Here is a 16675-nt window from a genome sequence, read left to right as displayed (position 1 = left end):
AATACAGTATTAATATCTCCCACATTCTAAGTTGGGGACTCGGGTCACAACAAGATTTCTAAGAGTGCCAGTGAGTTATCAGTGGAGGTAGGAATCAAATTCAGCATTGTTTCCAATTGGGTTCTCTACTAGTTCACTGCCTTTCATATGCAGATGGTGTGTTATGCAATAATTTAATTCAAGGCTTTTCATAAAGAATGCCACAGAGGGCTTGCTTCATGTGTGTTACTTTGTTGTTGCCCTGGTGACATTTGAAGAGCCCTCAGGCGACCACCTCAGATATCTGAAGATTCCAGACAGCAACTCCATGTGAACAAGAAGGGTAAGTGTTACAATGCAGCTGTTCAGTGGAGATTCTCAAGTTGTGCACCATGAATGAGCACTTTTTTTTTTTTTTTTTTTTTTGGCTTTTTTCCCCTTGCCTCTTGTCAGTATGTTAGATAAATTCAGCTTTCCATGAGAGGCTGAACTTACATATAATCAAAGAACTCAAAATTTCTAATGAAATTTTGTAAAATCTTTACAACCATTAACCTAAAATCATTCTGTAAATATACTAAAGTCATAGAATTATATGATTTCTTCTAATAATTGTAAGAAGCCATTAATAGTTCCTTTAAGCTCCTTGAAAGAAAGAATTTTATCTTATTCCTTTCTGTGACCTCAGTACCTGGTCACAATCTTCCATAAACTTGTAGGTCATCAAGAAATCATCAACAAATATAGCCTTCAAGGTCCCCTAGACTCCCAGGCAGAAGGCTGCAGGGACCTCGCTACCCACCAACCTCTTTCCCCATCACTGTCCCCCTCACTCACTGCATTCCTGCACCACCAAACCTCCTGCCTCTCCTCCAACACTTCCATGGGCTCCTGCCTCAGGACTATTCCTATTCCCATCCTATTCCTTCTTCCTAGAACATTCTTTTCCCCCAGATCTCTGAATGTCTCTGCTTCAGTGCTACTTCTCCAGAGAGCCCTTTTGCAATGGACTGAACATCTGCATTCCCCTAAAATTCACACATTGAAATCCCAACCTCAAATAGATGGTAGTAGGATGTGGAGATTTTTAGGAGGTAATGAGGTCATGAGGGTGGAGCCCTCATAAGTAGGATTAGTGCCCTTATAAAAGCAACCCCAAAGAGCTCCCTTACTCTTTATGCCAGGTGAGGATACAACCAGAAGACAGTAGTTTGCAACCTGGAAAAGGGTCCTTACCGGAACTGGACCAGGTTGGCACCCTGATCTTGGACTTCTAACCTCCAGAACTATGAGAAATAAATGCCTGTGATTGAAGCCACCCAGTCTATGGTATTCTGCTATAGCAGCCTGAACTACCTAAGACAAATTTTCTGATCATTGTATCCAAAATAGCATCCCTTTCATTCTCCAGCTCCTTTACATTTTGTTGTTTTTCTTACAACAGTTCCATGTAATTATTTACTCTCATTCCTCTCCCCCACTTGAATACAAGCTCAGTAAGGGCACTGATTTTGTCTGCTGTATTCACCAGTAAATCCCCAGTTGCTGGGACAGTGTTTGGCACAGTAGATCCTCAATAAATATTTGTTGAATAAATTAAGTGAATGGGAGACTCTATAAAAATAAAGTCATATGATTTGAGAGATTTTTAAAAAAACACATTATTTTTTTCTCTAGCTCTGTAACAACAATTTTTTAGATGGCAAAAAAGGAACATTTCCATCGTAAACAGATGAGAAATAAATGTTTAAATTTCTACTATGCTTTCCCCATTTTCCCCACACTAACAGTCGATTACAACAGCAGTCTTAGTTTCCTTTAGCTGTAACATGAAAATTTTCAATTGCATCCTAGAAGGAGGCTGGAGGATAGGAAAAGGTTATCTCGCACAAACCCACAAAGCTGACAGGTGTGCTAACACCTGAGGGTGGGATCATGGCAGGGCAGGCAGGGCTTCGGGTCACCAGAGGTGAACTCACTCAGGAGGGAGCAAGCAGATGTCTTTCACATCCTTCGGTCCAACAGCCCTTCCTTTAATCAGTCACTGAGTCAGTGGGTCGGGCTGCCAACAAACACTTACAAAACACATCTCGTGGGAGAGGCTTTGCTCTTGAAGGTAAGTAAGCTACTATCTTTTCCCTCAAAAAGTTTGTACTGCAGTAAACTAATTTCAGAGACAGGCATTGTGCTTATGAATGGGTGGCCAAGTACAAATTCACCCGTAATCCCAAGAGTCGCTTGTTGTGACCTAGAGTTAGGCTCTACTCTAAAATTCGTCACTAAGAAGACATGGGACCTGGAACAGGTCAATTTAACCTCTCTAAGTTTCCATCAGCTCTTCTAAAACGGGTAGCATGGCCAAGATCATCTATAAGGCGTCAGTGTGCTCTAACATTTCATGACTCTTTGAGTGGAAAGAAAGAAGAGGAAGGAATGTTGGCTAGAATTCCCTTGTATTGTAATATGAAAAAGCTTAAAGAAATAAATAATATCATATTTCTATCAATATCAATTCACCTTTTGAAGCTTGGTAGGCCATGATTCACAAAAGAAGTAAGAGAAGGCATCCATTCTTGTATTTCCTCAACCACTAGGTTATTTTACTATGTGGATTATACAGCAGCAGGCGAAAGATTTCTCAAGGTTTCTCTATTCTGGTACAAAAGAAGTCTTGCTGGTGAGACAAGGACCACTGACACATTCAAGCAGAGTGAGTGGAAAGGCAGGCACTTGAAGCCAGAGGAACCCCCGCTCTGCACTTTACTACCTGTGCTGAACTTGGCCGACTTCCTTCACTTACTGCATCTTTAAAATGGGGATCACAACCAGGACCTCAGCACCATGGAAGGACGACATATAGATAAACACTGACCCAGGACCCTGAGGCACAGCAGGCGCTTGCTAGGGCAGCTCCTTCTGCCCTCTTTTCCCTCAAAGGGCACTTGACACGGAAGGGGAGGCCCTCTCTAACTGGGAGTAGGCATACCCGGAATGGCAATGAAATCATGAAGGCTTGAGCCAGTCCTTGAAAAGTAGGCAGGACCTAGGTAGGCAAAAGGGAGATAAAAGTACTAGACCTGGAAGACACTCCATGGCACAAGGCACACAGCCTGAAATAGCTGTGAGAGTTTAGAGCCATTTCCAGTCGCTGGTGGGAGGACAGTGGCAGGCAGGCCATGAAAAAACAAATCACCTGGAAAGCTTGTTAAAAAATACATACAGGCCAGGTGTGGTGGCTCACACCTGTAATCCTAGCACTCTGGGAGGCCCAGGTAGGAGGATTGCTTGAGCTCAGGAGTTTGAGACCAGCCTGAGCAAGAACAAGACCCTGTCTCTACTAAAAATAGAAAAAATAATTAGCTGGGTGTGGTGGCTTGCACCTGTAGTCCCAGCTGCTCAGGAGACTGAGGCAGGAGGATTGCTTGAACCCAGGAGTTTGAGGTTACTATGAGCTAGGCTGATGCCACTGTGCTCTCTATTCAGGGCAACAGAGCAAGACTCTGTCTCAAAAAAGAAAAAAACCCAAAACATACAGACCCCTTCCCTCGCCACACACACACACCCACACACACACACACAGAGTAGGTCTGATGAGGAGTCCAGGAGTCTGGATTTTAAAAAGCTTTTCTGGTAGTTCCGGTGCTCAGTGAGGTTTGGAGCACGGATTTAGTTAAAGCAACTGACTGGCCTGGACAGAGCAGAGCTCACACTGGGCAGCAGAAAAGTGACAAGAAGAGCCAGCACTGGAGTAGGAGCCTGGATTTAATCCCCTCTGCCACTCACTGGCCAGGGGACCCTGGCGAGTCACGTACTTTTTCCTAGCCTCATTTGTCTCATTAATGTAATAGAGATCACGGCACCTATCCGGCCTCCCTTGGAGGACTTTCATTAAAATCGATTGATTTTAAGCCACTGTCATATTTCATTAATGGACAAACACTTAGCTGTAAAGTGCTACACAAATATTCAGGATTCTCATTCATCATCATCATTATCAGAGATTCCGCGGCACCGGAATGCCACGGCCGGCTTCTTCTCTTACCCTCCGCAGTTACCTTGAGGCAAGGGTGGGGCAGGGCTCTGAAAATGGCTCCCTGTCGTCACTAGACACCCACGAACTTTTGTGCTTTCCTAAGTGCTGAATTATGATTAGGATGTGGGTCCTGGGGTCATCCGGATCTCACAGATCCCATAAGTCATGAGAATCACGCTGCTCTCACAAACCTACAGAGCTACAAACAGTGGGTATGTGCCTTGAACAAGCCACTTGATCTCTCTAAACCTTGGTTTCTCCACCCCTAGAGTAGGGTAGTAATAGTACTCAGGGCCACCATGTGCCATTGTGTCAGCTGTGCCCTACACACAGCGAAGAACCAAGGGGGGCCGCAGAGGTTGAAATTCAGCCGTGGGTGCATTCAAGAGGAGGCACCTTTTCTCAGTTCTTCAGCCCAGAAAGGAAGCCTTTTTCTAAATCACAGCAAGGTGCTGTATGTGCTAACAGTGACCATGGTGGTACCTGATGAGAAGCCTGGGCATTAAATAAGAAAATGCATGAAGTCCTCAGCACAAGGCCTGGCATACAATGGGGTACAATGCTGAGTAGCTGTTAATATTATAATAGCATTAATTCGATCACTGAACAGCATTCACTGTACACCTCCTGTGTCCCAGCTACTCAGCTGCTCTGCTAGGGCAGCCGGCACGTTCACAATGACTAAGACATTACCCTTTTCCTGGAGAAGCTTGTGGCCTAGGAGTAAATACAGGCACCAGTAAAATTAAATTCTCATCCTCATTCTCATCCTCATTAAATTCAAGGATGAATACAGGAGACCTTCTCTGGAGTGATCCAATAGCTTGAACTTCTAAATACTGATGACTGTGCTACAGATTTGGCGTTTCTTATGTGGTAAGTAAAAGTTGTTACGGCTCTTTGATAAAGATGCTTACACATCTCATACTTCTCTTGTGTTCAGCGTTAGATGCACAGAACAGGCTGACCAAGCCACTTTTGTTACTCGATTCTCTTCTCGAGTAACCACTACCTGTGTCCACCAGGGTTCCCAGGCCTTGCAGTCAGGTGGGTCTACTTTCTTACAACATAGATTAGAATTTGCCTACTTATTTGTGTTACTATGCAGAACTACTCAAACGCATTCTTGTACAAAGTAACCTGAGAGCAAATGAAAATGCATGTGTTCCTCGCTTTTTTTCAGTGCCCAGAAATACTTTGCATTAAATAATAACTTTCAAACAAAGTTTTTACATCGTTAAATGGGGCTTTCTGTGTATAGCTTCCTTTAGCAAAGGAGGAGTTAATCTATGCAACTTCATGAGACTAGACTCCAGTCAGGTTTAGTGTTCTTCCCAGAGACAGATGGGAATAATGACAAAATAAAATGCTGGCAGATATATGCTGAAAATCCCTGGTGATAAATGATAGCTTTATTACTACCTCTCCTAATTTCCTTTTCTGAGTAAGTACCCTACATGAAGCCTACACAGGAAATAGCTTTAATGGTTTTAATATAAGTGGTTTAATGAATTAATCTAGTATGGGCATTGTAAATAAATATTTAATTAAGAAACAGCTTAATTAAGTTTTCAAAACAAGGATCTGAAAGTCTATCACAAGTCGTACCTTGCCCCAGTTTCCTATTATATCTAAGCACCACAATACTTTCTTAAAAAGCTAATTAAAATATTTGCTTCAATATACACAATAGCTAAAATATAATCATTATAACTCTGCAAACGTCAGGGGCCATGTTACTGCCTTACTTCATTATGATGCTGTCAGAATCAATAAACAATAAAATAAAACAAACGTACTTTCTTTCCTGGGAGTTCACCTTCTCCGACAGCAAGGGGCACAGAGGATGTGGATTGTAGAACATGGATGCTAAGGGAAGGCTTCCAAGGTCCCTCACAGATCTAATACTCTGTGATTTACACGTTGCTTTTATCTGACTATGTTACACCAAGTCATCGATGAAGGTGAACTCAAAAAGCGAGGCAAGATTCTACAAGGGACTGGCTTCCCCTGAGTGCAGGACTTGCTACATCATTTGCAGAGCCCAGTGCAAAATAAAACTGTGATCCTTCCATTCAACAATTATTAAGAATTTTAAGATGGTAACAACAGAGCATTAAACCAAATGAGGGGCTCTTCTAAGCACGGGGCCCTGTGTGACTGCACAGGTCACATTCCCCTGCAGCCAGCCCTGGCTGAGTGTGGTGCAGGGACTGCTGAGGTTTTAGAGGTGTTTGCAGGCCCTGGACTCCTGGCTTGTCCTCTCTTTGTTCCTTCTTCAATTCTGGCAGATGCAGTTCCAGTAACAGAAGGTACCAGTTATAAGTTGCTGGTATAAGTTGCCAGGGAACCAAAGCCACATGGGGAATGACACTGGTAGGTTTCCCAGGGTGCACTTCTGCCCTCTGTCTCTCATCTATCAGAACATCCTATGAGATCCACACGGAAAAGGAACTAAAATACCTAGGACTTTAAATTTCTTTTAGACTCACAGTTTAGTTTTATATACTCTTTGATCTTTAAAGCTAATTGGGACCTTAAAGATTATCTAACCCAACTTCTCTCGTTTTAATTAGGTCTCCATCAAATTCCATTTAGGCCAAGGCATGTAAATTAATTTTTATTTGAATAGCTCTACTGCTGATGGTGATTTTGATGATGAAACCATAACTGATGATCTTTCAGAAAGACAAAATGTTAATATAATGAATGATTCATGCTATAACACTAATGGATCTATACAAGATGCTACCACCCATGCTAACAACACATTTAGCATTTGATTTTTTTAAAAAATCCCTGTCAGAGCAAGGAGAGTGAGGCAAATGTCTTAGCACTTGGAAATCCCTGGACATGGGATCTTGAATAGGTTCATAAGATATGAGAACAAGACAGATCAATCCAGAAGTGAAGAAGGTTGGGATTTAAGGTTGGGGTTAAAGGATCTCCTCTACCAGGAACATGTCTCTCTCTGCTGCTCTATTCCCTATTTACAGGTATACATATATTATTTTTTCCTAAATAAACTCTTATATAGTGTTTACTGTGGACTGGACACTATGCTAAGTGCTTGGCAAATATTAACTAATTTAATCTTCTTAACAATCTTATGACATAAGTACTACGCTTATGCCCCTTTTTAAAGATGGGGAAACTGAGAAACGTTGAGATTAATTATCTTGCCTGAGGACCCACTGCTTAAGCGGTGGAGGCAGGATTCAAACCCATGTAGTCTTGGTTCCAGTAGCTGCTCTTAACCACTATAGATCATGATGCTGTGCCAATAAATTTACATTATGATCCAATCCCACTAACCCCAGCCCCCACTACATGGTTGTATGAACCAAAAGGTAAATGACATGCATTTAAGACACTGGGCTATCAATGTTCCTAGCACTATAGCCACAGTTGTTGCAAATGTTTATATCAACGTATGACTAAACTGATGCTAAGTTCACAGATGTTAATCACCCATTACACAGTTGTGATTTTATACATATGATAGCCCAAATAGATTCAATCTCTTTCCCATAATTATGGTGCTACTCTAAAGCTGTGGTCCCCAACCCCTGGGTGCGACCTGGTACCGGTCCATGGCCTGTTAGGAAATGGACTGCACATCACCGCCTGAGTTCTGCACCACCTTCCCCCAACCCACGACACCCCACCCCCACCTGTCTAGTCCATGGAAAAATTGTCTTCCATGAAACCGGTCCCCAGTGCCAAAAATGTTGGGACTGCTGCTCTAAAAGTGTTAAGAGTACACTTTCCATTTGTCATCGTTTTGATTTAGATGTAAGAGCTAGAAATCAAACACTTAACACAAAGCCTCTCTGCTTTCTTTTTAGAAAGAATAAAACAGCCTGTAAGACAACAGTTGAAATATGCAAAAGCTTTTTTGACTTATTTTCATTCTAACAATTGCTCCTCTTTTATGTCCATTGGTTATGAAGTCTTTTCATGGCACTAAAAGAAAGATGCAATTTATTTCCAAGACTATGAGGACAATTCCTTGTGGCCAGGAAAGGTGCAATCCATCATTGTTTTTGAAGAGTTCTGTGATGAATGTAAGTCAACATCAGGCAAGGGAGAGAAGTACTATCTTGCCATCTTTGCGATGTCATTGCAGCAATTCATACATTCTCATGCAGTGACAGATTAGCATAACTTATACTTATTACTCTTCCCAGATAGTCACATATTCATACTTTTATTCTAATAATAAATATTAATTTTCAATGTAAAACACTTTCAAAGATCTTTCAAGAAGCCTGAAAATGTTTCCATTTTATCCAGATGCAGAGAAGATAAAAAGCATAAGATTTTCCAATTTAATATTGCTAGCAAATGCATTAATTTTTATGGAGTTGCACAGTTGTCTCTATTGTTCATTTAATTTCCTACATAGGAAGTAGAAAGAAGTATTCAAAGAACACAGTATGCCATGATGAATTATAGATAATATGTTTTCTATTGTACAAAATAACAGAACCATGAGATTCTGAAAATTTTATTTTTGGATCAAAATGTTACTAAGGAAATATTCTGCCTGAAAATGCAGGATGTCTTGACACAGCAGATTTGTAAATACAATATCATGTAGTCATGGCACATTCTATATTGCCCTTTTGCAATTTCTGGAAGCTTGCTCTATTTCTGGTCAAATAGATGAGTTAAGTGATTTGGGCAGTATAATAAAATTTACGTGCTTTGCCCGGATACAACCACAGTTCTGAATTAATATCCTGCATTACTGTCCCAACATGTTTGACAAAGATGCTATTTCATGGCTCAATAAATACTTATTGACTAACTAAAAACATGACAAAAATGTTTGTCCTTCAACTCAACTGTTTTAGGACTAAACATTCAAGGACTCTGAAAAAAGCCCAGGAATGTTGTAATACTTTTCAAACCACTTTTGTTTTCATTTTGCAATATCACTAAACTTGCCAAAAGGCAAAATAGAAATATACTGTTGGATAAACCCCCAGAAAATGACAAGGTCTCAAAGCAAAATTTTCTTTATAAGCTGTTTTGTTCAACATAAGATTCTAAAAACACAAAGGAGAAGTAGATATTAATTTCATTAGACATGTGTTCCATTGTCTAAATGATCAAGTTGGTGACTTAACAAAATATCATATCGAATTTTCTTTTCAAGGCATTTCAGTCAGCTAGCTGGGCTTGTGTCTCTTAGTTAGAGCCACCACCAGTAGTTAATGAACATGGTCTTTATTTTTTCTAATTCCAGGAGGAAACTGTGTTGCCTCCAAGGGTTAGCCACCATATTGCAGATAGGTTGGGCCAAGTTTAAGTAACTGTCGTTACAAACACAAAAATTTAAGAGACTAATTATCTATATTTCTCTGAGAAATTATGCCTCAATCAACTTTACTATGGGCAAAGCATAACCCATAAAGGTCAGCAAATGGACGCTATATTGGAAAAATCAATACACAGAACCTTTCCTATGAGCTAAATTTGTTTGATCAAACTATTCCTGAGTATCATGATAATGGAGAAGTCCCAAGGAAAAAAGCTCTTACCCCATTATGTGTGGGCCCAACATGTTACAGTAACCAGAGAAGTGTTCATAAGACCATTTTTTTTTTATTAACTATGTTTTTCTTTTTTATGAGCATGGGGGGGCACTCTTGAGAAGTCTTTAAATATTATTTTAAAATGTTTATTTTTACTTTGTAATGTAATTTTCAATTAAAAAGGCATTGTGATTAGCGAGGCATATATTCTTTATGATTATTTTCATTCATCAACAGTTCTGAGATCAAATAAGTAAATCTATCACAAAAGATTACTCAATATAGCACTACTATTGTGAGAGAAGAATGTTGAATTTGGGAACAGTGTTGCTATCTTTCTAATTTCCTGGGAATTTAGGACACTCATATGTATATTTATGTGCAAATGTTGTGCTCTACACAAAAAATGCCCCAGGACTTGGTCCTTGGCCCTGTCCTTTTATCTATATTATCTTCCTAAGTAGCTCCATCCACTTCCAAAGTTTTATAGTCATATGCCAGTAACTCCCAAATTTATATCTCTGGCTCTGACTTCCCTCCCAAGCCTATACTTGTGCATGATCCTATACTCCAGATGATCCTGTGTGTCACTAAAGTTAAGAACCCTTATATAAGTGGTGTGCTGTCCTTCTCTGGTTTTAATTGTATATTTACTTGACAGATTTTTGGTTATTTTTAATATAAATCACATATAAATGTAGTACCGTCTCAAAAGATGTTTAAAAAACAAAAAACCTTGACAGAATAGGATGGTCTATTCTTCATAGTAAAGTGATAATAAAAGGGATATAAAAAACATGAAAAAGATTGATTAGTGTCACCCTGTACTTTTGATATTATGGAACACATTTTGATTTTAATAAGGAACTTTTTTATGCTTCATGTTTTATTCTTGATCTTGCTTTGTATTAAAGTACCAATCTTGTGTTTACATCACATCATAGGATGCCACTGTTGACTTTGAGAATGAATGAACCTGTTTTAACATGACAAGAACTCACGGAAATTTGGTGGAATTAATGTTTCTAACAAAACTCAAACTTTTCAGTGTTTTAAGTTAGTATATTCTTGGCAGCAATAGAACTTCCTGTATCTCAGATAAATGATTTAAAATGAGACTATAAAAGACATCAAAAGACTTGTACATCAATTAGTGCACCAGCTACCTAAATATTGTTATGTGAGCATAAAGGAATCAAACATATGGATTGAATTTCCATTAAAATAGAGTAGGGTTTTAAAGTAAAGAAGCAGAAAGCTTTAAAAAAGTCATTTGAATGTTCTTAGACTTTAACAGTTAAAAAGTAGTGTAAGCTACTTATAAACACCACAAGCTAAAGGGTATGCTTTTGCCTAGAGAATTTAATGATGCCATAAAAGTTTAGAATTGTCACCAGTGGCGGCTGATTAAGGAACTGGGGAAGCCAAAAGAACCTGTCACTCTCCACCTAGAAAAAACCTGCTGTGCATTTAGAGTTTACAACAGCATCTCATTCTTGTAGCTCTCACAATGGTAGTAGGTAGAGTGAAAACCACATAGGATCCCAACAGGCTAGATGCATTGCTGTTTGTCTATTTCAAATCTCTAGAAGCCCATACACTACTGAGCCCAATGGGATGTTAGCAGACAAGGTTTTAGATGCAAAGAGTTACCCTTGTTACTCCAGAGGGAGAGAAGGAGTACTTTTTCCAGTTCTTTTTGTTATTCTTTTTTAATTTGAACTGTAAGTGATATAGGGCCTTAAAAAGGATTTAGGGGTCCATGTGTCTCCACAAAGTCTAAGGGAGGAGGCAGTGTGGTACAATCGGAAATGGGCACAGATGGCATATGACTTCTTATGACCTGAATTTGACTCCTGCTTTGAGCATTGACCAATAGACAACATTACTACCATTATTGCAATAATGAATATTGAGATGACAGTGAAAAAAACTCTTGCTGACCCCTAAGAGGAGTAGAATCTTGGGAAATTAAGAAGAAGGCATTGGCAAAATGCCACAATTTGGAAGAAATTTAGCAATTACCATAGAACTGGAAAGCCCAAGAAAGGCTCCCAATATCAGTTTAACAATAACTCCCTTTCATAATTTTGCAATGAAATGAACATATTGAACATCATTCACATCTTATCCTTCCATTGGTTTCACCATTTGTGTCCCTGTGACCAGTGTTAAGAAATACTTTTTCTAGACTGTTTGCTCAAACAAAAACTTGTCTTACTTTTGGGATTCCTTATTAGGAAGATTTCAGATGTGAACTGGCATTTACTAAGAACAATCTTAATAAATGCTTTTGTACCTGTGGTACCCAGCCTCCAAGTTGACCCCCAATAATCCCCACTTCCTAGAAGCCGCCTCTTGTGTAGTCAGTTCCCTCCCACATTGCAACAGCATACAGTAGAAATAATGACAGGTCACTTCCAAGATGAGGTTATGAAGACTGCAGTTTCTGTCTTCAATGCATGCTCTTCCTCTCCCCCTCAGATGTCTGCCATGTTGTGTGGTCAGACACACATGGAAAGGAACTGAAGCCTCCAGCCAACAGCCAGAGAGAAACAAAGGCCTGTCAACACCTACATGAGGAAGCTTGGAAGCAGGTCCACCAGCCCCAGTCAAGCCTTCAGATGACTGCCGCCCCAGCTAACCACTTGAATGCAATCTCATGAGAGACCCTGAGCCAAAACCACTCATCTAAACTCCTCTGGACTCCTGAACACCCCCCAAAATTGAAGGATAATAAATGTTCGTTGTTTACCAAAAAAAAAAAAGAAAAGAAAAGAAATGCTTTTCCCAATTACATATGATTCCCTCCTTCCTGAATATGGTCCCACATCCCACAGCACAGAAACCCACAGGCTTCAAACAGTTCTACTTCTTTTTGTCTTTCTGTTCAGTAGACAAGACAGCCTTTCATGAAGAGAAGAGTGAGTTTGAGGAAGGATTTTCTTCCTTGGCACATAAAAAAGCAGAAGGGAGAATAAAATACCTTCAGAATGCTCTAGACAACAACCACAAGTTTGTTATAAAGTACTTTGAACACTTCCATTGACTAAGTGTACTAAGAAGAAAATTTTAGGCAAGTTAAAGAAGTCCTAGCACAAAACTTATCTGATATAAAAAGATAAAAAGTAAAACAAAAACAAAAAAATCCCAATAGCCTATTATCTCTCGGCAGGACAGATGCCCTGCTGGGGAACATTCATATAAGCCACATTAATGATGTTTTGGTCAAAGACATGCTGGACTGCATATAAGACAGTGGTCCTATAAGCTTATAATATTGTATTTTTACTGTACCTTTTCTATGTTTAGATATTTTAGATACACAAATATTTCCCAATGTGTTACAACTACTGACAGTATTCAGTAGGTAACATGAGATACAGGTTTGCATTCTAGGAGCAATAGGCCACACCACACAACGTAGGTGTGTAGTAGGCTATACCATCTAGGTTTGTGTAAGTGCACTCTATGATATTCTCACAATGATGAAATCGCCTAAGGACACATTTCTCTGAACATATCCCCATCGTTAAGCCATACATGACTATAGTCAGTTATTTTGATATTTTGAACTAAACCGTACAAAGAACACTTTTACAAATGAAGAACACTTTCACCTACAATTTATGCCAACATTAATAACTTAAGTATTTCAGTGTCTCATGGCCAAAGTTCCATATTTTAGCTACCTTAGCAAGAAAACCCAAGAAAATCAATTTGCATCTAAAAGCTCCTTCATGGAGTTGGCCTGGTTTTGTGGCAAGCATCCCAGCTTGCTTAGAGAAGCAGAAGTTGAAGTCTGCTTCACAGAGGATTGTTTGGTCCCAGTTGAATGACCTGCTGGCATCTACTGTTAGCAGAGTGGTAAGCAGATTATGGGTAAGCAGATATTAATATTCTGATTAAACATTTTAAAACCTCATACCTCTATTTTAAAAAATAATTGCGCTACTCTGAAAGAACTCTTATACTTACCATTTTGAAGCCACTTTTAGCCTTAATTTCTAGATATTCATGGCCTTAAAGTCTCTACCTATAGTTTATTTTCCAGTATCAAAACTTTTTCCCTCTACCACCTTAACTGCAATACAAAATTCACATGAATATATGACTTTCCTAGACAATCTTAATAGCTTAAAGTCTTTACATTGCACTCTCTTCCTTCCCAGATCTCCTTTTATAAAGGACAGGGCTGCAGTCATCTTTGGTCTCAGCTTCTATAAAAACCCAGCAGAGCCTTGGCAGCCCTCCTGGAAAGACTTCTTGTGTCCTGAGGATCCATTGATTTAACAAACTTAACAAACTTAAATAACAGAAGCTATGAAAGAGACATTTGCAGTAAGCATTCTGAAGCTATGAAGCAACAAAAGTTTACTAGACCACAAAAATTTCTCTAACACCATCCATCATGTAGATTATACAATGTAGCACGATAACAGAGCAAGTTATTAATTGTTATTAATTGAGGTCTACAATACACATATAGGTCTTTAAAAATCAACAGTCAGAACTACTGGGTGACCACAATTTATTTCTGTGTCCAGACCAAAAAGTTTGTTTATTTCTTGGGTGCTTACTAAATGTGGGCACTGTTTTGGAGAGAAAATACGGGATGAACATTTTATGCTCACAACATTGAGTGTTGGAATCGTCCATAATCCCTGCTTGCAATTTAGTTAGCTTGATAAGGACCTTTTGCTCAAGGCTATATAAACTCTGGGCATCTACTTCAGAATGCTGTCAGCTGATGGGGGATGTGTTTGCGTGGGTTTAAGGGAAGAACATCCAGCAAACTGCTTGTTTTACATTCTAAGTAAGGAAAAGGGGCAGAAGCCCAGAGGAGGTTAAATCTCCCACTTTACCTAGGCATCTTTTCCTTGTGCCCAGGCTTCATACCTTCTTCCTCTCTAGAACTTTCTTCCAACCCTGTAGTCATTGCCCAATTCAGATGGTCCTGGAAAGGACACAGAGGCAATAAGGAGCACAGATTCCACTCACTGTCACCTCAGGGCCCTTCCTATCACACTTTCCCTGATTCCTGAAGCATCTTCCAACTTCCGTAGTGCAAAGGAGGCACTAAACCCAACACTGCTCAGGAACTGTGCCATGGAGTCGGGCCACTTTCCTTTACTGGGGCAGGTAGGATGCAGTTACTAAAGAGACCTAAATCTCCTAATGAGGGCTCTGAGATGGCCGAACCACTCATTGCACCCGTGGCCCTGCCTGGCGATGGTTCCACGGAACATGCACAGAAGTGGGGCCCCAGCGAGAGGCTGAGGTTAGTGCTCAGGAAGGCAGGACCTAAGTGAGAATTGTTAAGGACACCTTGACTCAGAATACACCTCCTCTCTTCCTCTCATTGGGCAATGTTTTCCCGAATGGAGGCCTTTTGTTGCGACCCCAAAGTGAGAAGAGTCTGATTCACAACTGGACAGGGACAGGGACGGTGGACAGCCAGCCACTTGCTTCAACAACTGTCCACCTGTCTTCCTTCGAATCGTCGCCCTCCTCCCCCAGACGCTTTGGATATGCTCCCTTGCCTTGTACTGGCTCTCCCTCCCACGCACTCAATGAATGTGTCCCACGTGGGAAAGGGGAAGTTGGGAGAGGGGCGGCCCTCACCAAGGGCCTCTTGGTCTGGGCACTTACTCACTGGGGTGGGATGGGATGAGATGGGATGGGATGAGGAACAGGGCGAGGCGGCTGCCCAAGGTAAAGACTCTCCAGGTAAGCCCTGTCCCTCTCCCCGCCCGCATGGAGCACCAGGCCGGGCTGTCAGCACGCGCGCCCGGCGCGGAGCCCACACCCACCCGGGGGCGCGGCGGGCGGACGGGGGCCCAGCCCGGGGAGGGTGGCGCAGGCAGCCAGCTCGCCCCAGCCTCGGGCTCGGAAACCTGTGCCCAGGACCCCGCTGGCGGCGGGGCGGCGGGCCAGGGCGGGCAGCGCGGCTGGCGCCTCCTCCCGCCCCCGCCGGTCCGGCGTCTGGGGGGCACCGACCTGCCAGCCGTCTCTCCCGGACGTTTTTCCACAGCAGATCCCAGGCTCTGGCCGTGGAGTCCCGTAACTGCTCACTGATGGATCTCCTGAGCTGCGTTTGGAAAGGTCTCCGTTTGCTGGTCATTTTAGATCCGTCCTCATAACGACCAGCTGGCTCGCCACCGCCACTCCCGCGTGGCCCGCGACTCAGACTCCCTGCGACTGCGGCGACCGGACGCGGCACTCCCGCTGGGGTCCCGGGACCCGCCGCGTGCGTGACATGGGTCTGTCCCGCGCCGGGAGGCTCCGCCACGCGCGCGGACCGGGGTACCTCGCCACCCGGAGCGCCGCGCAAGGTTAACCTCTAGCTCCGTCTACTCCTCTACTCCTTTCCCACTTTCCCTCTCCTCCCCTCCCCTCAGCTCCGGCTCCTCCACCCCCTTCCCTCCCTCTCTGCGTACTGTGTAGCGCCCCACTCTTTCCCGGAGCTTGCCTTCCCTCCCTCCTGCGCCTAACATGGCAGCCTGGTCCCCATGGCCCCCACTCAAGGGGCGTCCACCCCACTTTTGCAGTTTCATCCGCCCTCCGGCTATACCATATTCCCCTATTTCTTGACACTTTCCATGTTTTCAGTCTCAGAAACCTACATCACAATAACGTAACAAAAAAAAAGTTAAATTTGCCACAGTTAGTGTCATCATAACTCATCACAGTTTTCCTGAATTCAAGTCACTTGAAGTCAGCAACTCAGTTTGGCTGGCATTCTTTTGGGGTTCGATATTGGTGCTCTTGTATTATATGTTAATCCTGCCTGGTTTCATCAATGAATTATTTATCTGGCTGCAATCTACAACCAAATTAAAATGGCTTAAAGAGTAAAAATAGTATTTTCCATTGCAGAATCAAAATATTTTCCTCCATTGCATTGGAGGAAAATAAATATTAAGCTTAAACTATGAGGAACTTATGTAAATTAGATTTACATACTCTGGGAAAACACTAAAATCTGTATGCAGTTAAAATATTATGAAGAAGTAAAATGGGAAAATAGAAGAATTTTAAGATATTTTAGCCAAAAAGATAAAGTAGGCTTATAATTAGAAATTAACTCTGATTCCTGCACAGAAGAGAGAGGGAATGT

General features: G+C 41.6%; 1 protein-coding gene across 1 annotated transcript in view; it reads right to left on the bottom strand.

Moving 5' to 3' along the window:
- Window positions 1-15926, bottom strand: part of STARD13 (StAR related lipid transfer domain containing 13) — a 218140-nt gene extending 202214 nt beyond the window's left edge. Inside the window, exon 1 of the mRNA XM_069467357.1 lies at window positions 15556-15926. Coding sequence (XP_069323458.1) covers window positions 15556-15679 — 124 coding nt within the window. The 5' untranslated portion in view covers window positions 15680-15926. The remainder of the gene's footprint in view (window positions 1-15555) is intronic.
- Window positions 15927-16675: the final 749 nt, after the last annotated feature.

This window comes from Eulemur rufifrons, chromosome 4, assembly GCF_041146395.1.
Source record: "Eulemur rufifrons isolate Redbay chromosome 4, OSU_ERuf_1, whole genome shotgun sequence".
In the NCBI taxonomy this organism is placed as follows: Eukaryota; Metazoa; Chordata; class Mammalia; order Primates; family Lemuridae; genus Eulemur; species Eulemur rufifrons.
This window is presented reverse-complemented; position numbering and strand designations above follow the sequence as displayed.